This window comes from Jaculus jaculus, chromosome 1 (genome assembly GCF_020740685.1).
Source record: "Jaculus jaculus isolate mJacJac1 chromosome 1, mJacJac1.mat.Y.cur, whole genome shotgun sequence".
NCBI classification, from domain to species: domain Eukaryota; kingdom Metazoa; phylum Chordata; class Mammalia; order Rodentia; family Dipodidae; genus Jaculus; species Jaculus jaculus.
The window spans coordinates 244,396,751-244,419,648 of record NC_059102.1 but is presented as its reverse complement, the minus strand read 5'-3'; the positions used below and the strand labels follow the sequence as shown (position 1 = coordinate 244,419,648).

The window sequence follows — 22,898 nt, the reverse complement described above, 5'->3', positions numbered from 1 at the left end:
GTCTGGTCACATGCCAGGGCTGATGTGAAAATGGCCACACCTAATGAATCTTGGAGTCAGAACCCTGGGCAGAAGCACAGGAGTGATGTCGAAGGACAAAGGACGAAGACACAAGGACTGCTCTTCTGGAGACTTTGCAGGGAAGGGCCTACATTTTGACCCACTGAAGGCAGGGCAGACAGGGGACCACTTGGGTTATGGGAAATGCCATTGCTGGCATGTGGTTTGGAACTGGGGTAAACACAGGGTGCCATAAAGTCCCCTTTGCAAAAAGAAATACCAAACTATGGTCCTGACAACCCTAATCAAAGCAATGAATCAATGCTGGTCGCTGGAGGGCTGCCTTCTGAGCTGGTTTTTTTCTGTCTGTGCCATCTCGGTCAGTATGGTGGCTGCCCTCCCGCCAACAAGGAGTCAGCCAAGGGCTCCCAGGGCCAAACTTTCACTTTCTCCTCTGGGTTGGTCAGCAACATGCCACGTGTACTCAGACAAATAGTGCTATTTGCAGTCCCTTCCCTGACACAGGCTGAGAAGGAAGGAGCTTGATGTGTGTGAAGGGCTGTGAACGCTACCATCACCCTGAGAGCAATGCTGATGACAATAATGACGGTGCAATGAATGCAATCTGTTGACAGAGGAGCCCTGATAGAGCCATGCCTTCACTTCTAGCCAGGAGGCTAGAACGCTGGGGAGGGAGAGGAAGGGCTGGGAAGCCAGGAGGCTTGAGTCCACTCTGAGCCACCATCCAAGTCTGGGACAATCTTTAACTTCATTGTCTCAGCCGAGGCTCTCATCTCCCCTTGAAGGCAGGTAAGTCTAACAGAGTCAGAAATTCAGACCACACTCCTTGAAGGACAGGCATCAGGATTAGGTAAAAGCACTCTGTAAGTGTTACTAATTTAAGTTCATAATTACGTGCAGTTTTCTAAATGGGGATTAGGCAAAGCAAGGTTGCTGGGAGAATGATTACACTACTATAAAAACAGACATGCAATGTTCACTATCTGTGTGCTTTATCTGCTGTACAGGCAGTCGCTCAATTGCTTCTCATGGTGATCCTAGAAAGTAGGGCTATTACCCTTACTTTAATGGGGTGCCAGATAACTTGCCCAAAGTCAGGAGGCTGGTGCGAATGAAGAGTCACTGTAGCAGTTCTCATCTCGCTGCTGGGAAAGAACACGTGGCCGGGAGCCCCTCACGAAAGGCAAGCGTTCCGATCTACAGCTTCGAGGGGAAGCTTCCTTGTGACGGGAAAGGCGTAGCAGGAGCAGACAGCGGGTGTCGCATCTCCTTCTGAGCAGGAAGGAAGGAAGGAAAGCGAGCTGGCTGGCACTGGCAAGGACCTGACTATATAAAATTCCAAGGCCTGCCCCCAGTAACCCACCTTTTCCAGCAAGGCTCCACCTTCCAAAGGCTCCACTAGCTGGGGATCTAGAGTCAGTCTTAATTCCAAACGTATGAGGCTATGGAGGACAGTCCACATTCAAATTACCACAGTTATACTCAGGACTGTGATTATAGTCCATATTCTTCACTGGTTATTGGACCACCTCCACACGAGTGACAGGGGCCTTAGGTAGCTGCCCCACGGCGGGCAATCACAAACTGTCGCATCTTTGCTACCCGACTCCCCCTTCATTCCTGCCAGGCTTCAAGCTTTATTGCCTCAGCGGCTGACTTCCCTGCTCACAAGCCTCCCTTTCCCATGCTGTGGGACCCCAGTCTCTGTCCTAAAGCACAGCACACTGCACAGCCACATCTCCCCTCCACTGGTGACTCGGCCACTCCATCTCAATATTACCCTGAGGAAGTGGCCATCTCAACCTTCTAAACCACAGAGGAAAAACTGAAGGGATCATGAGTGACCAACAGTGAAGGGCTGGGTTGTCGAGTAAATAATAGTAACATAACGTAATAATAATATACAGGCAGTAAAAGAACTGTGTAATGGCAAGGTCTCAGAGACGTTGGCATGAGGACATGGCAGGAGCATGGCTGGGCGTGGTGTCTCAGGAGACTGAGGCAGAAGAATTGATAGTTTGAAGCCAGACTGGGCAACTTAGCAACACTCTCAGTTAAAAAAAAAAAAAAAAAAGTTTTAGGGCTGGAGAGATGGCTTAGCGGTTAAGCACTTGCCTGTGAAGCCTAAGGACCCCGGTTCGAGGCTCGGTTCCCCAGGTCCCACGTTAGCCAGATGCACAAGGGGGCGCATGCATCTGGAGTTCGTTTGCAGAGGCCGGAAACCCTGGCACGCCCATTCTCTCTCTCTCCCTCTGTCTTTCTCTCTGTGTCTGTCGCTCTCAAATAAATAAATAAATAAATTTAAATAAAAATAAAAAATAAAAATAAAAAGTTTTAAAAGGGGGCTACTGTACATCCATGTTCTCTGAGGTTCAATTCACAATCGCTAGGAGGGGGACTTAACTAGTAACTGGGTAATAAAAGCGTGGCAGATATGCATAATGGTGTTTTACTCAGCTGTAATGACAAAGTAACTAGTGAAATTTGCAGGAAAAATGGGTGGACTTGGAAAAACTTATACTCGGCGAGGTAACCCAGGCCCAGAAAAACAAAAAGCACATGTTTTTGTCTCCTATCCAGATTCTCACTTCTAATGTTTACATGTATGTAAATAAGGCAATGTGAGACAGGTATAGGCTATGAATTGAGACGATAGACTATGAAAGGGGAACAAGAGGTGATGAGAAAGTTGTGAGGGTGACTAAAGGAAACATAGTATGAAAGGAGAAAAGAGGCTATGGTGGGAAGAAGACAGAAAGTTGGAGGGAACAAGGGAAATGGAAACAAAAACTCCCACAAAATTTGTTTGAAAAACATCATAATGCAATTTAGTTCTTTGTATGCTAATAAAAATAATTTAAAAATTAAAACAAAGCCGGGTGGTGGCGCACGCCTTTAATCCCAGCACTCGGGAGGCAGAGGTAGGAAGATCGCCGGGAGTTCGAGGCCACTGTGAGACTGTGAATTCCAGGTCAGCCTGGGCTAGAGTGAGACCCTACCTTGAAAAACCAAACCAAAATAAAATAAAATAAAATAATAATAAATAATAAATAAAAAGGTGTGTGTGTAAGTGAGTGTGTGAGTATGTGTGAGTGTGGAACAGAGCTTTTTACAGTCTCCGTGGCCTATAGAAGGAAGCACAGCTCTCAGAAGCACCCTGTGTGCTCATTAACCTCCCAGAATCCGTGCACATTTGTTGGTACTGCCAGTCCCACATCGCCTATTTTAGTCTTGGCACCATCATACAGGCAATCTTCTCCACCTGCACTCCTCTCCACCACTGTGGTCAGAATCCTACCTGCCCCCCCCCCAAAGGAGCCCTGCAGGGTCCCCCGCATTCCCCTATCCTGCGCCCTGCAATTCTACCCACACATTTTCCTTGCTGCTCTCTTGGTCTCAATGGCTTTGGGACCTCCTGGGAGCCAATACCCAGTGGGACCGACTTCTTTCTCCCTGTGCAGTGAACAATGCTTGCTACCGCGGCCTCAGCGTGGAGGTTGAGTCCAGCAGGGCTCAGGAGAGACAGACTGAAGAGCGCTGGCCCTCCGCCCTGCCGCTGGGGCCTGGCATCTCCTCCAGGAAGACAGGAAATGGTGCTGGGGCCTGGGCCAGGATAGGTAATGCCCCTGGGCTATAGTAGGGCACTGTTACCCACAGGCTTGAACGCTGCCATGGCCCCTGCAACAGGCCAAGTGCAGGAGCGCAGCTGCCGGGCAAGATCAGGAGCACGAGAATGCGAAGCTTCTGTCTCTGAGTTTGGGCGGGTGACGGACTGTCCCGGCTTGTCCAGAGCTCGGGATGCGGCGCTGTCAGGGCTAACTAGAGAACTCGAGGCCGGCTGTGAACTTTGCCTTGAGGTCCTCGGGACCACGGGGCGCTGCCACGGGGTGGGAAGAGGGTAGCAGCTGCTGAAACTCGGCCTGCAAAGGCCGGGGAACCTTGAGTCCGGATCCTGAGACAAACAGCATCTTGAATCAACATGGCAACACCATTCTGAGCTGCACCCCTCCTGAACCCGCCTCCCAAAGTTCTCACTACCCACTCCCGCTGTGGACTCTCTCTGTGTTCAGGGTACCCCTGCCCTGTCCTCGCTTCTGTGGGTGGTACAGATCTCTGGGTTGTTTCCCACTGTTAAACCTCACCTTTGTTGAATTGTGTTTTGTCATTTTTTGCTCGGGGGGGGGGGGGGGGGGGAAGGAATGTGAGACAAGGTCTTCGTGTAGCCCAGATTGGCCTTAGAACTCTATGTTTTCTGTTGCCTTGGAATCCTGGGCACTAATCACTCAGGTAAATCCCAGCTTTATTTCAGGACCTGGTTCAGGTCACCTTCTCCAAGAAACTCTCCATACCCCAGCCCACAGATGGGTCCCTTCTCTGCTCTGGCATGGTCCTCACTCCTGAACGCTTAATCTGGCTGATTAACCTCCGAGCTAGCTCCCTGCTCCCAGCCAGAATGGGGATTCAGACATTCACACATTCACTCACGCAGTAAGAATTCATCTGAGGCAGGTGTGGTGGCACACGCCTTTGATCCCAGTACTAGGGAGGCTGAGGCAGGAGGATAGCTGAGAGTTTGAGGCCAACCTGAAACTACATAGTGAATTCCAGGTCAGCCTGGGCTAGAGCGAGAGCCTACCTCGAAGAAAATAATAATAATAATAATAATAATAATAATAATTCATCTGTTTGGTGTTAGGTTAACCTGTTAGCACCTGTTCTGATTCCCACTGTGACCAAGTTGACCCCTGGCAACACCACTTATTAGCTTCTGTGTGGCTCTGAACAAGTCACGTCACTTTCCCTCTCTGGGCCTCGGTTTCTTAACAGGAGAGTCATACTAACAGTACTTCGCTCACAGAAGTATTCCATGACTTGGCGCTGTAGCAGAACTGCAGCTTTTGGACCAATGCCTGGTACCGAGTAACCATGTATACTGTTTGTCAGCACCATTATTATTATTAAGAATCTATTGGGGAGGCGGGAGAGATGGCTCAGCGGTTAAGGCGCTTGCCTGCCAAGCCAAAGGACCTCTGTTCTATTCCCCAGGACCCATGTAAGCCAGATGCACAAGGAGGCACACACATCTGGAGTTCGTTTGCAGTGGCTGGAAGCCCTGGCGTGCCCATTCTCTTTCTCTTTATATCCCTCTTTCCTTCTCTCAAAATAAATAAAAATAAAATATTTTTAAGATGAAAAAAAAATCCTATTGGGTGCCAGGTACTCCGAGCTACCAGGAATACACAAATGACAAGCCTAAGAATTTACCAGTCTAGTGGCACAGTCAGACCCGGCAGCTAGCAATTGCCATGCAGTGTGATGAATGGAGAGGGAGCTTCTGGGAAGAGAGAGTGGTTACTCAGGCTGGCCCACAGACAGGGCAGTCAGGGGAAGCTTCTCAGGGGTGGTGCCTTGGAAGAGGCAGAGGGACATTACCAAAATGTACAGGAGAAGCTGGTGTGTGTGTGTGTGTGTGTGTGTGTGTGTGTGTGTGTGTGTGTGAAGGCCTGCAGTGTGAGGTGGCCTCCCTGGCTCTGGAATGGGACAGCCCACAGATGGTTCCCTTCTCCATCCCTGCCTGGGACCCGTGCCTCAGCGCTTAATGCTGGCTAAGTTTCTTACCTCTGAGCTCCCTCCTCCCAGCCAAACGGGATTCACACACTCACTCGCGCGGTAAGAATTAAGATGCCCGCAGGGACTGGGTGTGCAGCATGTGGAGACATTAGGCAGAGCCCTGTCCTTGGACACCAGGCACTGTCAGGGAGGGTGGTCCCCCAACTGCAGCGGGTAAGCAGTGGATGGTCTTAGCAGAGGTATGAATTGCAGTTTGGATGGGTCACTCCGCTGGTCCCTGGGGGACAGTCAAGAGGAGGACGCTAAAGGAGCCCAAGCCAGAGCTCTCCGTGAAGCCTCAGGGCAGCCTGACACCCAGCCTGGCAGGGTCCTTGGGTCCTGGCCATCGTGGAACAGCTGCCCATGGTACCTTTGCACATCTGCTCCAGATTTCCCCATGACAGTCCCTCACACACTGCAGATCCACCCTCCCTCCTTCCTGCTGCACTTTCGGCTCTGGGTTCCCATTGGCTCCTCTGTCTTCATTCCCTCCCTGGTAACAGGATCACTCTTGCCAAAGCCTCAGCTCCCAACCCAGCTTACCCAGACCAGAATGAGCCCATCCCTTCTCCCCTCGGCCTCCCTACCCCACCTCATTGGACTCGAGTTGCTAGGCTGAGACTTGCCCGTCTCATTTTCCCATCGATGACTCATGAATCAGGCAGGGTGAGGCCAGGGCTGCCAGGAAGGGGGAGAGTTGATGGCAAAGGCCCCTCCTGGCCTCAAAGCATCTTGGGGTCCGGCTAAGCAGTTTTCTAACTTCTATGTGTGTGCTGGCACTGCCAAGACCTAGCTGTGCCCTCAAAGGGGCCTTGACCCTACTCAGGTCCGGCAAGTATTCCAAGGGTGAAGACCTTTCTTTACTCTTTCCTCAAGATTCAAGCCACAAAACCCAAAGCAGGGAGGACACCCGTGAACTCAGCAGAGTGGCCCCTTCTGCATCACAGGCCAAGACTCCCTCTTTATCTTTTTTTTTTTAAATATATTTGCTTTGCTGATTTGAACTTTTATTTTTTATTTATTTGAAAGAAAGAGAGAAGGGGCGTGCCAGGGCCTCTAACCACTGCAAACAAACTCTAGTTGCATTCACCACCTTGTGCATCTGGATATATGTGGGTATTGGGGAATCAAACCTGGGTCCTTGAGCTTTTCAGGCAAGCGCCTTAACTATTGAGCCATCTCTCCAACCCACTATCTTTTTTTTAAGAGTCTGGTCTGGAAGCTCTGTGCAGTGAGGACCCTTGAGATACCTTGGCTCTCAAAATAATGGTAAATATCCATCTTGTTGCAACAGCCAATACCTATATGGACGTGAGCCAGGCCCATGCAAGGGTCTCTAACAACAGCATGCTTTAGAAGGCCTGAGACTTGCCTAGAAAAGGAGAGAAACCAAAGCTGGCTGTGGGCAACAACCAAAGCACACTTAGGACCAACAGAGTTGAGCATCCCAAGGAAGGAGAGAACTGCAGAAAACGGAGCCTGCCTCCTTCCCCCACCCCCAAGCTCCTGCCCTCTGCCCTTGATGCCCTAGACCGGCTGTGCCCCCTGATGCCCTTTGTAGCACAATGATCCCTCTAAGCCCTGCCCAGGCCAACACACTGCTGGACGGCAAGGAAGTCCTTCCTGGTGGTGATCCTTGGCTGCCTGTGGCTGGTCTTACAGGCACCAGATGGCATTGGTTTGTCTCCCACTGGACTCTGGGCTCACCAGGCAGAGAATGGATCAGATCTTTGCTTTATTGTCCCTGAACCCCACTGGGGAGCAGAGCACCTGGCCCAGAAGAGGCTTTGTTTACTGAATGGCTGTGCCTATATCCTGAGCTTACTCACTCACAAACCTTCCCCCATTTCTAGGGGCCTAATACCTCATTTCCTTATGCCTAGATCCCCCACAACAAGGCAACTTTGCATTTAATTAGAATAGCCTGGGGGCTGCAGAGATGGCTCAGCAGTTAAGGCACTTGCCTGTGGAGCCCAAGGACCCAAGTTCGATTCCGCAGTACCCACATAAACCAGATGCACAAGGTGATCCATGCTTCTGGAGTTCATCTGCAGTGGCTAGAGGCCCTGGCATGCCCATTCTCTGTCTCTTTCTCCCTCTTTCAAATAAAAAAAGCCGGTCGTGATGGCACATGCCTTTGACCGCAGCTCTCGGGAGGCAGAGGTGGGAGGATCAAGTTCGAGGCCACCCTGAGACTACACAATGAATTTCAGGTCAGGCTGAGCTAGAGTGAGACCCTACCTCAAAAAAATAAAGTTTTATTCATTTAGAATAGCCTGATTCTATTCTAGATATTGCTGTTGTATAGGAGGGTGGGGAAGCTAACCCCTTCCCACTAACACCGCTGTATAAAGGGAGGAATCGCAAGCACCCCCTCCATCCATGCCCAAGGAAGCGTTGCCATTCTCTTTACCGTTTTTGCAAAGCCCCAGCAGGCGTGACCCACCGACAGCAGTGCCCTGGCTTAGCCCTGATCTTGCTCAGCACAGATTCAGGTGGAGATGGAAGATGCTAATTTGCCACGGTGAGATTATGAAGCTATTCATGGAGTGGTGGCACAGCCTGAGACAAAGATGGGACAGTCGTTCTGTAAATTACAAGTTCATATTAAATTATGGGATGTACTTCACGCCTTCCATGAAGGATACTTCTGAGGATGGCAACAGAGAAATTTTGATATGAAGGGAAATGGAACAGACTGGAAGACCAAGAGGTTCTTGAAGATGCTTCCCAATTACTGAGCAGGGGCAGGGAACAGCCAGCCAAATATAACTATGTGAGGAATGGTCACAGGGGTTTATCAACATTTTCCGTATAACTCAGGGCAGAAAACTTCTCTGTACTTGCCCATGTGGAAAGTATTCCCTTTAAACCACCCAGTAAGGCTTACTGTCTAAATGCATCCATCTGTGTGTATAAACTACAAGAAACCTGCCCAGAAATCTGAGCCACTTCCCAGATTGGCAGGGGCAAAGCGCTGTACAGAAGAGATGCCCATAGGGACTGAGTTGACTGCTGTGACAGCCTTCAGTCATAAGCCCATGTTTACTGGGAGTATAGTACCTCCCCCATCCAGGCAAGAGATTTCGGAATGCCCTATGAGTTGGAGAAGAGGGATTAAGGAAGAGGTACTCCAAGCCCTGGTTCTTGGTGGTCAAAAAATTTCACTCGGCAGACAGCATGGCTATGCCCATTTGTAGGGCATCTTCATTCTGGAATAGGGATGAAATGGTAATGGCCAAACCCCCACCACACCCCCACCACCTCCAGGCCCAGCACCACAGTGGGGGGAGGACGACAGTGGGGGCAGAAGTGTGCAAAGAGAGGGCCTGGATGGGTGGGGGTCCCAAAAGGACCAAAGCAGCAGGAGACCCCCTCCCAGGCTTGGGTCTCAAGTCCAGCAGCTCTCCCACTCCGGCTGAGCCCAGAGGCTGTCTCAGGTGGTCATCTTCTGGATGCTAGGCTTGCTTCCTCAGTGCCGAGGCACTGGCTTAGTACCCCATCGGGGAATGCCCTCTGGGCATGACAGAAAGCCAAAGCTAACAGCAGTGTGCAGAATCGATGGCAGGACCAGGGAGGAGGGGCTTGATGCCAGCGTAAGTCCAAACCTCTCCATTAAGATACATGAGGCCCCGCAGGCGGCCCTGAGCAGGTATGACGGTCCGAGTGTCCAGGTGCTGCATCTCCATCCTCAGGTCCTCGTCAGCTTTTCCCCTCCTGCCCTGGCCCGTGGACTCCTTCCACGCGGATGCCTCCTCCACAAGTCCATGGCTCCTGCCTCGTCTCGGGGAGCATGCAGGCCCCCAGCAGCCAAAGTGGGCAAAGAAGCTGGCGAGAGAGAACATCAGTTAAGGCAGGGACAACACTGAAGGTGATCATCTACTAGGAGTACATCTCCACACTGCGACAAACAAAAGAATAACACAAGCCGGAAGTGGTGGTGCACGCCTTTAATCCTAGCACTCAGGAGGCAGAGGTAGGAAGATCGTTGTGAGTTCGAAGCCACCCTGGGACTACATAGTGAATTCCAGGTCAGCCTGGGCTAGAGTTAGTCCCTTTCTCAAAAAAAATAAAACGGACATGGTGATGCATGCCTTTAATCCCAGCCGTGGGAAGGCAGAGGTAGGAGGATCACTGTGAGTCCAAGGCCACCCTGAAACTACATAGTTGATTTCAAGTACGCTTGGAGTGAGACCCTACCTCCAAAAAAAAATTCATGCTGTCTCTCACTAACCACCTCCTGTAGGGACCTGGTTCTAGGACACCACAGGTACTAAAATCTGGATGTTTGTTTCTATAAAAGCGTGTGTACTCTTTGCACACCCACCATGTACTTGAAACTATCTCTGCATTACTTGTCATATATAATACAATGTAATTGTTACATAAATACTTGTGATCCTGTGCTGTTTGGGAAATACTGACAAGAAAAAAGGTCTGTGCACGTTCAGGTAATCTATTCGTTCCCTGTTTTAGATCCGGGATTGGCTGAATCCACAGACAGAAAACCAGTGGATACAGAGGATGGACTGCGTCTTCACAACATGCTATGGTCTGTGAGATCTGCTTCCTCTGGCCCTACCCTCCCAGTCCTAAGGGATTAAGGTGGACCCACTCTCAAGCCAGTCTGCCGGCCTTACACCCATCCTCTCCTCAACCCTCACCACAATGTGGGAGGTGTAAACAGGAGGCTCACAGGGGCTGGACACCAGAGAGGCCCCAGGTTCACTGAGTCAGAGAAGATGGAAGGCAGGCAAGTTAATGTGGGAGGTGAAGTGGAGGGTATGGGGTACACAGGCTTCCAGTGGAAAAGTTAAGCATTATACACCCCTCCTCAACCCAACTCCAGTTCCCACGGGGAGGGAGTGGCATCTAGGGAAGAGGGCATGGGGCTCGGTGCCAGTGCTTCTAGGTTCTATTCCTGGGTCCTCCCTTGAGCCATCCTGACCACAAATCGACACCCCCCACCCATGCCCTCTTGTCCTGCTCAAGGTGGGTTAAGACACTACAAATAACAGCTCATGGCTCCATCCTGTTCCCACCCACCCACTGCCGCGTCCTCTCCTCTAGCTGCTTCTCCTCTGGCCCAGCTGGTGTTGGCTGGCCCTCAAGAGTAGGCAGACAGACAGGCCCATCCCCCCTGGCACCAGCGGCCTAGCCTGGCTGAAGCCGGCCTCACCCACCTCAGCACTCCTGTCCCCCAACAGCTCAATCCAAGAGCCCCAAACAACTGTCCAGAATTGACAGTTGGGGGGAGGGGTGGAACACACCTTTAATTCCAGCACTCAGGAGGCTGAGTTTGGAGGATCTCTGCGAGCTCCAAGGCCAGCCTGAGTCTACACAGTGAATTCCAGGTTCCTCAAAATAATAATAATAATTAATAAAGCAAACAAAAACAGAATTGATGGTGGAGCTGAACCCAGTCCTACACGGAAGACCCACGTGGGGTGCTGAGACTCCAGTCTTGTTTCCAGGCCCTTAGGACTCCTTCCCTCACTGCCTTTCTGCCCAGATGCCACATTTATATTCTGTGTCATGCATTCACTCCGGAAGGGGGGGAAGTTGATCCCCACCCTCAGCACTTCCCAGTTCCCAGAAAACCTACCCTGTATGTGGATAGAAGCCCCGCCACCCTCCACTTGAATCAGGGCTCAAGCATTCTGTGCGAGAGCCCATCCCACCCTCGGCTCTCCCTCCCAGGGTCCCAGGGGCCCCGCTTTTCTGTCTTGACACCTGGCTCCTAGTCAAGACTCCCCTGCCTTAGGACCAGCGGGGCAAGGCCAGCACGGTCTCCTGTCCTCCCGTAGTCCCTGCAACCTTCCTCGGACTAATCCCTCTTTGAAGTGGAGCACTAGTCCCCCGATCTCCTTGGGGGGACACCGTGGGGAGGAGGAGGAGGGAGAAAGCGAGCTCAGTCCCTTGGGGGGGCTCACCTAGCTTGACCTCTGGGCATCGCCGCGAAGGCATGTCGGTCAGCCGGGACGCCTGGTTGGCTTAGGACACTAGGGTCCCAGTCCCTAGGCTCTGCCGGGCCCGCACGGTCTGGATGGCCTGTTGGTTCTTGAACTTGACCAGACCCAGGGTGATCTGAGCGTTCCAGCCGGGGTCTTCCAGCGGGCAGCGGAAGTCAATCTCCCCTCCGCCCTCGGTCACTAGGGTGAAGTAGATGTGGCGCCCGGTGCTCTCCACGCACTCCACCGCCTTGATGCGGGCGAAGCTGAGCTCCTTGGGCCGGCCGCCCGCGCCCTTGGCCTCGAAGAGCTGCAGCCCGCGCTCGGTGAGCACGCAGCGCTTCCGTTTCCACAGCTGCAGCAGCCCTCCGCTGCGCTTCTCCAGCACGCCCTCCTTCAGCACCGCCGCCGCCGCCGCCGCCGACATGGGCACCGCGGGCTGCCGTGCGCGCTGGACGCGGCGCGGGGGGAGCGCTCCGGCCTCGGCTGCCCGGGCCCGCGCGCGGTGCCCCTTACCCCAGCCGACTGCCCGCCGCTGCGTCTTCGCGAGCCCTGGCGTCCCGGGTGCTGAGTGCGGATGCTGCCCGCCTGCCCCGCGCCCGCTCCGGACCCGCCGGCCCCCCTGTGCCCGCTGCTCTGCGCCTCCGCGGGCCGCGTCCGCTCGCTCGCTCCCCGGCGTCCTGTCTGCGCGCTGGGCGGCAGCTCGCGCGGGATGTGTCCTTACTTGTTCCGCCGCTCGCCTCCCCGCTGCGCATTCCTGCCCCGCCCCGGCCCGGCCCCGGGGGGCGGGACCGTCCGGCGCACCGCCCGCCTCCGACGCTGGGGGGCTGCGGCCCGGGCGATGCTTTACCACCAGCCAGGCCTTCCGCCGCTTCTTCCCATCACAGCCCCCCTGGCCACCTCCCCACCCCCTTGGGGCCCTAGCGGGAGGGGCGGGGAGCGTCCCCTAGGCGCACGAGCTCGCTGCCCTCCAGGGATTGCATTTGCTCGGGAGGGCTCCTCCAGTCGCACGGTGGGCGTTCAAACAGCTGCTGGCTGCCTCTGCACCCCTCCTACCTCCCCCGTCCGCAGAGGGCTCCGTGCTGAGCGCAACCGAGGCTCGGCCACGGCTTGGAAAACCCACCCTCTCGCTTGTGCACCGGTCTGCCGCGTGGAAGAGGCACGTGGCCGTTAAGAACTGGGGGAAGAGATGAGTCTTGGGGTCATTCAGTTCTCCGTGAAGGAAACTAGAGACCTGCGTGGTGGCCTCAGGATGTCACAAGTCTTCACGGGCGTTTGGAGGTGGCCCACACTCAACTGGAGGACCAGCCAGTCCCCAGCCGTGCGGCTTCGCCTTAGCTTCTCCCCCCTGCCCTGCCCACTTCGCACGGAAAGGGTTTCTCTCCGAGCTGGAGGGGGAGAGGGAAAGGGGGCTCCCATTTGCACCTGACAGTTGTGTGAAAACGAGGGCTTTGATAACTTGACTTCAAACCTCTCTTCCAAGTGATGGCGCACGGCTTTATAAATGGAGACAGAGGTAGGAGGATCACCATGAGTTCCAGGCCACCTTGAGACTTCCTAGTGAATTCCAGGTCAGCCTGGGCTAGAGTGATACCCTCCCTCGAAAAACAAAAACAAAAAAATAGTAATAATAACATCAACAACAACAACAACAAAAAAAAACCTGTCCTGATCGACTAGGGTTGGTATGACAACCAAGTTAAATTACCAATTCTTACAGGTCCAGAGACTCCGTTAACCCTCTCCTCTTCCTACTGTGACTTCCTTTGGAGGTCAAAGCCCGAGACTAGGCCTGGCTGGGAAGATGGCTCTCCTAGGGTGCCACTTGCCCATCTTGGGCGACTCCTCCAGGCCAAGGTTTCTTAAAAACCTATTCATGAACATGTTAATAGATGGTTCTGGAAATAATGATACATAAATAATGACAGTGTGATTTCTTTGTACCCCTTCCCTGAACCACTGTGTATTTCTTACCCTATATTTCTGTCCTAAATGAGCACAAACTAACAGGCACAGGGAGGATCCAGTTGTGGGCTGGGGTGCCCTCTCCTTCAGCACCCAAACCAGGGGTGGGGGAAAGGTAGCCATCAGTTTCCCATCCACAGACCTGTGCAGGAACACACAACACAAACACATACAGATAACTCCCAATTCCAAGAATGCTGTCCCAAGAGAGGAAGCGGTGCTGTAAAAGAGAGGCCACCAAGAAAGGTGTCTGTCTTAGGGACCCCCTGTCTGTGGGCCATGTCCTGTCATGGCTCTTCTCCTCACCCCTCCCTCTGTTGGAGTCTCTGACTGCACCAGCCTGGTAGAGTCCTACCAGCCCCCCCCCCCCCCAGCCTTCTCTTCTTGAAGAATCACATGAGCTCTAGGCCAGGCCCTGCCTCTCATTCTGTCTCATCTCTATCACTTCCTCCCTCTGAATGCTCTGTGCAGCTCCAGGGTTATTCTCAAGACATTGAAAGTTTACAGAGTCTTCTTACCTGTTTTAGATTTTTGTGAGGGATAGGCAATATTATTTTGCTCATTTTTCTGGTGAGAAAAAATGAGACAGAGATCAAACAACTTCAATGATGTCACACCAACTTTGTGAATGGAAAATCCGGGATGAGGATGTACGGTGGCTGGAAGGACCAAGAATCTGTTGATGAACCACATTGCCTCTCCACGCTCATCTAAGCAGCTTTACACGTGACCCAGTCACCCACCCTTTGCTCTCCCTTTACTAGCTGGAGTCTCTTGGACAGGGAGAAAGGGGGAGAAAGGACAAGAATATCGGGTAACAAGCACTGGCAAAGAGGAACATATGAGGAAACTCAGTAGGGCATATGCTACTCCGGCCACCAAACATCCACTTCCCCACATCACCACATCATCCTAATAGCCTAAGTTAGTCCCTGGAACCAGTAGTCCAAGGCTGTGGTCTCATGGCCTCCTGGCTCTCATTCACCTTAGGATTGGCATCTTGCCTGGAAGCCAGACCTAGGAGACGCTCAGATCCAAGTTAGATTCTTTGGATATTAGGAGATGGTTCAGAATCTTTCAGGAGCCAGTTGGGGGGGGGGGCAGAGCATTCCTTGATGCCACAGGAGCTCCAGCTTGGCCTGCTTGGACCACTTGCCTGGGGCAATGGTGGGGCCTGGGATTCTGGCTGGACTCTTCCTGACTTGTTGACTCCACATGAGACAGATGGACAGAACGTCCCCTGGTAGCAGCCCAGAGCTGCCTCCTGCCTCTGGCCATCATCTGATCTTACCATCAGGCAACCTGAGTCCAGCCATCTGGGCTTAACTCTGAAATGTCCTGGGGAAAAGGAGGCTGGGAAAGGCTCTAGCCAATGGTGAGCTGCCTGCCCACCCTGTAAGGGAAGGAGAGAGGCCCTGCGCAGAGGAAGACGGGGAAAAATGGTATGGAGATAAGAACGGGGCCCAGAAAGCTACAGAAAGAAGCACAGCTGTTGTTTTGCACAGTATTTTGCTTAATATAAAGTAATTTTAAAGTATATATTTTTAAATTTATTTATTTATTTATCTTGAGAAAAAGAAAGAATGGGCACACCAGGGCCTTCAGCCACTATAAATGAACTCCAGATGCATTCACCACCTTCTGCATCTGGTTTATGTGGGCCCTAGGGAATTGAACCTGGGTCATTTGACTTTGTCGATAAGCACCTTAACCCCTAAGCCATCTCTCCAGCCCAGTTAATTTTATCTTTGTTCAGTATTTGGTTATGATAAATTATGTTTGTGAGTGACAAATTAGACAAAGCAAAAGCACTAAAGATACTTTAACTAACAAAAAAGACGGTGTGCTAATACTAAAATAATCAGAACTAAGCTGGGCATTGTCTGATTACACACCTGTAATTCTAGCACTCAGGAGACAAAGGCAGAAGGGTTGCCACAGGTTTGAGGCCAGCCTGGTCTACATAGCAAGTTCCAGATGGAGCTACATTGTGAGACCCTATTTGAAAACAAAACAAAACAAAAAAACATTAAGATAATGTCACTTCTTTGCTCAAAACTCACAAGCCTCTCATCTCACTAAGACTCACATTAGGGATGTCAACTGCAAGGCCCTTCAGGACCAGCCCTCTGAGACCTGCCCCGACTTTCTGACCTCACCTTCTCTACTCTGCCCTCTCTGCCCAGATCCACACACACTCCTCACCATCCCTTGACTTGCCAGGCCTTTCCTCTGGGCCTTGGTACTTGCTGTCACATCAATCACTACCTGGTTCCTTGCGTCAACTCACTCAGTTCTCTGTTCAGACATTAGCTTTTCTATTAAGTCTTCCCAACACCAGTTCAGACCTCAACCCCTCCTCACAGACACAGACACACTGTATCTCTCTCTGCTCGGATGTCCTGTATGTAGAGCATGTACTCACTGCCCTCTGCAACCCTGCTGTTCTTGGGTTTTGTTGTTGTTGTTTTGTTTTGTTTCGTTTTGTTTTGTTTTGTTTTGTTTTGTTTTTGGCTTGCACATGTGTTTATTTTATAATATAATTTTTTATAATATAATGTTTTATTTTATATGTGTTTATAAGCAAGGCATACTTAAGTCTTATTTGTACAAAGTAGCTAAGAGTTTAAAAATTCAGATGGAAATATGCATGGTAAAATGTCACTTGACAGCTTGTACTCTGAATTGCACACTTTGAATCCCATAAGAGTATGACTTTTAGGGAGATGTTTTACAGCCTGCTGTGCTTGTTGTTTGTCTCCTTGTTGAAAATGTAGGCTCTGAGCCCACCAAGAGTTTGATCTGTTCTCTTCACCCTCACAGCTCCAACACCTAGAATGTTGCCTGACATACAATAGGACCTCATTAAGTAATTACTGATGAGTGAATGAAATGACAAATGTCGCTGAAAAAAATTGGGAACAATGCAGGCCTGGAGAGATGACTCAGTGGTTAAGGTGTTTGCTTGCAAAACTAGATGACCTGAGTTCAGTTCTCCAGTACCCACATAAAACCAAATGTACAAAGGGGCACATGTGTCTGGTGTTCATTTTCAGTGACAAGACACCCTGGTGTGCCCGTTCTGTCTCCCTCTTTCTTTCTGTCTTTCCCTGTGTCTCTCTCTCTCTCCAAATAAATAAATATAAACATTTTTTTAAAAAAGGACAATGTAAGGCTGGAGAGATGGCTTAGCAGTTAAGTGCTTGCCTGTGAAGCCTAAGGACCCCGGTTCGAGGCTCGGTTCCCCAGGTCCCACGTTAGCCAGATGCACAAGGGGGCGAGGTAGGTCAATCACCGTGAGTGATGAACTCCAGGTCAGCCTGGACTAGAGTGAGACCCTACCTCAAAAAACCAAAGGAAAAAAAAAAAGATAGACTAGCCACGCACAGTGGCACACGCCTTTAATCCCAACACTCTAGAGGCAGAAGTAGGATGGCACCAGTCAGTTCGAGGCCAGCCTGAAACTACATAGTGAATTCCCGGTCAGCCTGGGCTAGAATGAGACCTTACCTTCAAAACCCCAATTGAGAGCCTGGCATGGTGGCGTACACATTTAATTCCAGCACTCAGGAGGCAGAGGTAGGAGGATCACTGTGAGTTCAAGGCCACCCTGAGACTACATAGTGAATTCCAGGTCAGCTTCGGCTAGAGTGAGACCTTACCTTTAAAAACAACAACAATAACAAGAAAAAGAGAAATCCTGCCTAGAGCTAATGAACTAAAAGAGAGATCCAAGTATACTACTTAAAATAATAATTGAGGCTGGAGAGATGGCTTAGTGGTTAAGGCACTTGCCTGCAAAGCCAAAGTACCCAGGTTCACTTCCCAGGACCCACGTTAGCCAGATGCACAAGGGGGTGCATGCATCTGGAGTTCGTTTGCAGTGGCTCTAGGCCCTGGTGCACCCATTCTCTTCCTCTCTCTACCTGCCTTTCTGTATCTCTCTCAAATAAATAAATAAAAATAAAGTATTAAATAATAATAATAATTGACTCAGATATAGTGTACACCAGTAATCCCAGACACAGGGCCTGAGGCAGAAGGATCAAGAGCCTAAGACCAGCCTGGGCTACACAGTGATATTCTGCCTCAAAAAAATGAATAAAATAATTAAATAATAATAAAAATCAGAGATTCTTTCAGAAGTGTTTTAAGACAGTGATACTATTCTGTATTGTATACTTTAATTATGGATGTGAAGCTATGCAGACCACAGAACTGCAACATCAAGACCTAACATCAGGGTTGGAGAGATGGCTTAGCGGTTAAGGTGCATGCCTGTGAAGCCTAAGGACCCAGGTTCGATTCTCCAGGTCCCACGTAAGCCAGATACACATGGTGGCACATGCGTCTGGAGTTCGTTTGCAGTGGCTAGAGGCTCTAACATGCCCATTCTCTCCCTCTCTCTCTCTCTCCCTCCCTCTCCCTCTCTCTGTCTCTAATATGTAAGTAAATAAAAATTTTTTAAATCTTGAAAAAAGAGCTAACATCATAAAAGCAGACTTCACTTAATAGTACATAAGGCTGGAGAGATTTCTCAGTGGTTTTAGGTGCTTGCTTGAAAAGCCTGATGCCCCAGGTTCAATTCCCCAGTGCCCATGTAAAGCCAGATACACAGAGTGGTGTATGCATCTGGAGTTCATTTGCAGTAGCAAGAGTGCCCTGGCACATCCACATTCTCTCTCTCTCTTTCTCCGCTTGCAAATACGTAATAAATAAAAACATTTTTAAAATAGTAAACATATCAGAATTGGTTCATTAATGATAACAAGTGTATGATACTAAAGCAGGATGTTCATAACAGGAAAGCTATGGGTGAGGAAGAAGGCTCTTATCTGCTCAATTTTTCTGTAAATCTTAAGCTGTTAGAAAAATTAAGTGAATTAACTAAAGACTCAAATTTACTGGTTAACGGTAGTCCCTCTGGGAAAGGATGAAGAGGGAAGATAGAAATTTCCTTTTGATTGTTCATCATTCTGTGGTATTTGATTTTTCAATCCCACGCCCACATTGCTTCCCTTAAAAATCTAGTTAAATGCTTAACACGTCATCACTTATGTGCAGTGGGGCAGTTAAAACTAATGAGATAGAGCCGGGCATGGTGGCACATGCCTTTAGTTCCAGCACTCAGGAGGCAGAGGTAGGAGGATCACTGTGAGTTCAAGGCCACCCTGAGACTCCATAGTGAATTCCAGGTCAGCCTGGACTAGAGTGAGACCCTACCTTGAAAAACAAAAAGAAAGAAAGAAAAGGAAAAAAAGAAAGAAAAAAAATAATAATGAGATAAGTTCATGAGATGGATTGTCTGAGATCTGTGGTTGAGAAGAGACTATTTCAGTCTAGGAAGCATAACATGGTGTGTGCATGACCCCATACGATCCACACTGATGTGACTGATGCAGCCTTGGGATGTGGATGTGAAGATGCTTGTCACATTATTATTATTTTTAAACAACGTGTCTCTATGTAGTCTGGGTTGGCCTTGAACTTGAGATCCTCCTGGGTCAGCTGCCTGAGTGTTGGAATTACAAGCATCTGCAACAGTACTTAGCTTACATACATATATATTTTTGAGTAAAATGTAAAGCTGGGCACATCTTTAATTCCAGCACTTGAGAGGCAGAGCTAGAAAGAGTTGCCATGAGTTCGAGGCCACTCTGAGACTACATAGTGAATGCCAGGTCAGCCAGGGCTAGAGTGAAACCTAACCTCGAAAAACAAATAAATAAATTAATTTTAAACATAAAAAATTTTAAACCCAGGGGCAGCTGGGCTTGGTATGCATGCCTTTAATGCCAGCATTTAGGAAGCTGAGGTAGGAGAATTGCCATGAGTTCAAGCCCAGCCTGTAGTTACAAGAGTGACTTACAGGTCAATCCCTACTTGGTAAAACCAAAATAATAAAAATTCAGAAAAAGCAGAGGCTTGATTGTAAGCAGTGCTGATTTAGAGTGCTGGGTGGCACTTGCTGTCTCCAGGGCAGTTATGGGCGCCCCAGGGTGGATACAACACAGCCTCTGGGTGAGGGATGTAGGCATCATGCCAGACCCTGCGCTGAGCACCTCATTTCTGCACACCTCTCCCCCACTTCCCAGCCTCAGAAAACACATCAAGTGGCAGTTTCCCCAGTGCCCCATTGTCCCTGGCAGCTGAGATTGGAAGACATATTTAGGCTGCCTGCGATTGATCCCTGGTCCAAGAAGAGGCTATGTGGCAGAGACCCATACTGTCAGACTGCGGGGTCCACACTGATCACCTGGGGATCTTGTCATAGTGGATTCTGCTGATTCAGTAGTTCCGAGGTAGGACTTGAGAGTCTGCTTTTCTAGAAGCCTCCATGTAACACTGTTGCTGCTCCAATTACTCTAGATAGCCAGGATCTAGAGCAGTGGTTCTCCAAATGTCCAGGACAGCAGCATAAGTAAAGTAAATTCCTTGCCAGGCGTGGTGGTGGCGCACGCCTTTAATTCCTGCACTGGAAAGGCAGAGGTAGGAGGATCGTGGTGAGTTTGAGGCCAGCCTGAGACTACATAGTGAAATCCAGGCTAGTTTGGGCTAGAGTGAGACCCTCCCTAGAAAAAAAGAAAAGAAAATTATTCCAGGCTCCACCCTAGATCTACAGAGTCAGAGCCCTGGGTTTGAGGCCAAGCAACCCATACTCTTTAATAAGGCCTCCTCAGAAGAGAGTGAACCCCTGGTGCAGAGGAAGGGGCCCTCAAAGTAGGAGACAGGGCATCTGAGAAACTACCCCAGCTCAATGGCGCCTTGGCTTGACTGCTGTTTCCTCTTCTGGAACGTTGAAGGTGGCCGAGCTCGACCTTGCAAAGTTCATACTGATTTCCAGGGAAGCCTGACTGGTGCGTGGAGCCTCAGAAAGTCCCCGTACACACAAGCAAAGAGGGACACTGCTGCTCCCTCCTGGGAGGTTCCTGATGATCAGGAGAGCCAGGTGGTTCTGCTCACCTAGATGGAGCAGAATGGGTCTGCTCACAGGCCAGTCGGGTCTCTCTCTCCAGTTTAGGGTTTCTGCATCCACCCACCCACCCACAAGTCCCTTCCTCCTCCCCTCTCCTCTCCCGCTCTGCTGACTTGCCCCCAGACTTTTCCTGAGCCCCACCCCCTACCCCACCCCTTTGATGTGCAGCCCTTTGTTCCAGAACTTTGGGTTTTCCTACAATCTCTGTTTTTCTCAAAACTGGCCCAAGTTTCAAGTCTCTAATGACTTGGGTTTTATGGGCACCATTGCAACAGACCTCAAGTGGGCAGCAATCCTCCAGCTGACCCGCCCAGGCTTGCTCCCGGGCCTGGCTCTCTCACTGGAAATCCCCTCCCACGCCCAGCCCTTTAATCACTTTCCAGCCCAATAACTTTCCTGATTCACCAGGGATCCCTTTCGTCTTGAGAGCGCCTACTGCCCCTCTCTGATGGGGCTGAGTCTGGACTTGAAGCATTTGATCCCAGCTTGGGTCTGACGGAGATTGGATTTGTGGGCTCAGGATTCAGGTTAGGGCCTGCAAATTTTCCCTTTTCCCATGTCATTTTGGTGCGCGCGCGCGCGCGTGTGTGTGTGTGTGTGTGTGTGTGTGTGTGTGTCCACGTTGCAGTAGCAAAGGGATTGCCCCAGAGTGGCCCTTGGAGATCCTGGACCACGGAGCAAAGACAAGACCAGGAGACTGACTTACAAGCAAGTAACTAGTCGCTTTTCACCAATCTGCCAGTAATAGCTGCACAATCTCGACACATCAATTGCCTTCTGTTCCCTAGCTTTCTCTTTCAACAGAAATAACGTGCTTTCAATCACAGCTTCTTCAACTGAGAGCTCACAATTCGATTGGGATCATGTAACTGATTGTGGGGGTTGCAAAAAAAAAAAAAATCTTGGCAAGAATAAAGGTTTTTGAACATGTGGTGACAAAAAAAATTAATTCCAAATTAAACGTGTGATGGATCTGAGGTGTTTGCGGCAGTGCTCGGTGGCATTGCACCTCACTTCTGCGAGCCTTGGTTCTGGAGGTGCACCGCGCACCCCGCGCACCCCGCGCACCGCCCGCAGACGACGCGGCACCAGCACCGCCGGAAACATCTTGGCTCGGATTTGAGGCGACCACATGTGTCTTTGTTGGACACATAAGTTTTCGGCTCTAAGACAAACGTAATGACTTAGTTGCTGGAGACAACTTTTAACATTTTTCTACCATCAATCCTCAGCATGTTAAGTTTCCAGTCAGCCTATTTTGTGGTTATATTGTTAGAATGTTTAATTTTCAAAATTGCTCTTTGAGGTTAGCTTGAATTTCATGAAAAAAGTCATTTAATGCATTTTGGCTTAGGATTAAGACAAAAGTTCCAACAATTTCTATAACAGCCCTAAACATTTCGTGCCATGTATTTATGTCAGTGGACATGCTCAGCATTGGTGATTATATAATCAAAATATCAGTTAATTCTGAAAAAAGTGTTGCTACTTTATGTACTGTAGTATCAAGTATTTAGTCAAAATTTCATACTTTTGTTTTTGTTTGTTTGTTTTTATTTTTCTTTGTTCTTGTTGTTTTTTTCAAGGTAGGGTCTCACTATGGCCCAGGCTGATCTGGAATTCACTATGTAGTCTCAGGGTGGCCTTGAACTCATGGAGATCCTCCTACTTCTGCCTCCTGAGTACTGGGATTAAAGGCATGCACCACCATGCCCAGCTCAAAATTTCATTCTTTATGTAAAAATAAACAACCACTCCATCTCATTACTATGTAAATTTGCTTTCATCTTTTTAAAAAAATGGTAAAATGATGCCAGGTGTGGTGGCACATGCCTTTAATCCCAGCACTTGGGAGGCAGAGGTAGGAGGATCGCCATGAGTTCGAGGCCACCCTGAGACTACATAGCGAATTCCAGGTCAGTCTGAGCTAGAGTGAAACCCTACCTCAGAAAAAAAAAAAAAAAAAGAGTAAAATGATACTTATACCAAAGAATTATTTTAAATATATTTTATTTATTTATTCATTTGAAAGAGAGAAAGAGGCAGAGAGAGAGGGAGAGAATGGGCTTGCCAGGGCCTCCAGCCACTGCAAACAAACTCCAGATGCATTCGCCCCCTTGTGCATCTGGCTTATGTGGGTCCTGGAGAATCAAACTAGGATCCTTTGGCTTTGGTAGGCAAACACCTTAACACCTTAACTGCTAAGTCATCTTCCCAGACCCAAGAATTATTTTAAAAATAAATTTCTCAAAAAAAAAAAAAGAAATGAAAAAAAATAAATAAAAATAAATTTCTCTGTGATTTAATACCAGCAAATGTTTGATTTGTATACATATTTCACATACCTATGTACCCCAGTCATGTAAAACTTTCTC

At 49.7% G+C, this 22,898-nt stretch overlaps 1 protein-coding gene across 1 annotated transcript; it reads right to left on the bottom strand.

The window, feature by feature from the left end:
- Positions 1–8,812: 8,812 nt before the first annotated feature.
- Phlda3 (pleckstrin homology like domain family A member 3) lies at positions 8,813–12,009 on the bottom strand. Its single transcript, XM_004670690.2, has 2 exons — positions 11,565–12,009; positions 8,813–9,459 (listed from the first exon to the last, which is right to left on the bottom strand). Exon 1 carries the CDS (start codon positions 12,007–12,009, stop codon positions 11,626–11,628), a length of 384 nt encoding a protein of 127 aa, XP_004670747.1. The 3' UTR covers positions 8,813–9,459; positions 11,565–11,625.
- Between the last annotated feature and the right edge of the window lie 10,889 nt (positions 12,010–22,898).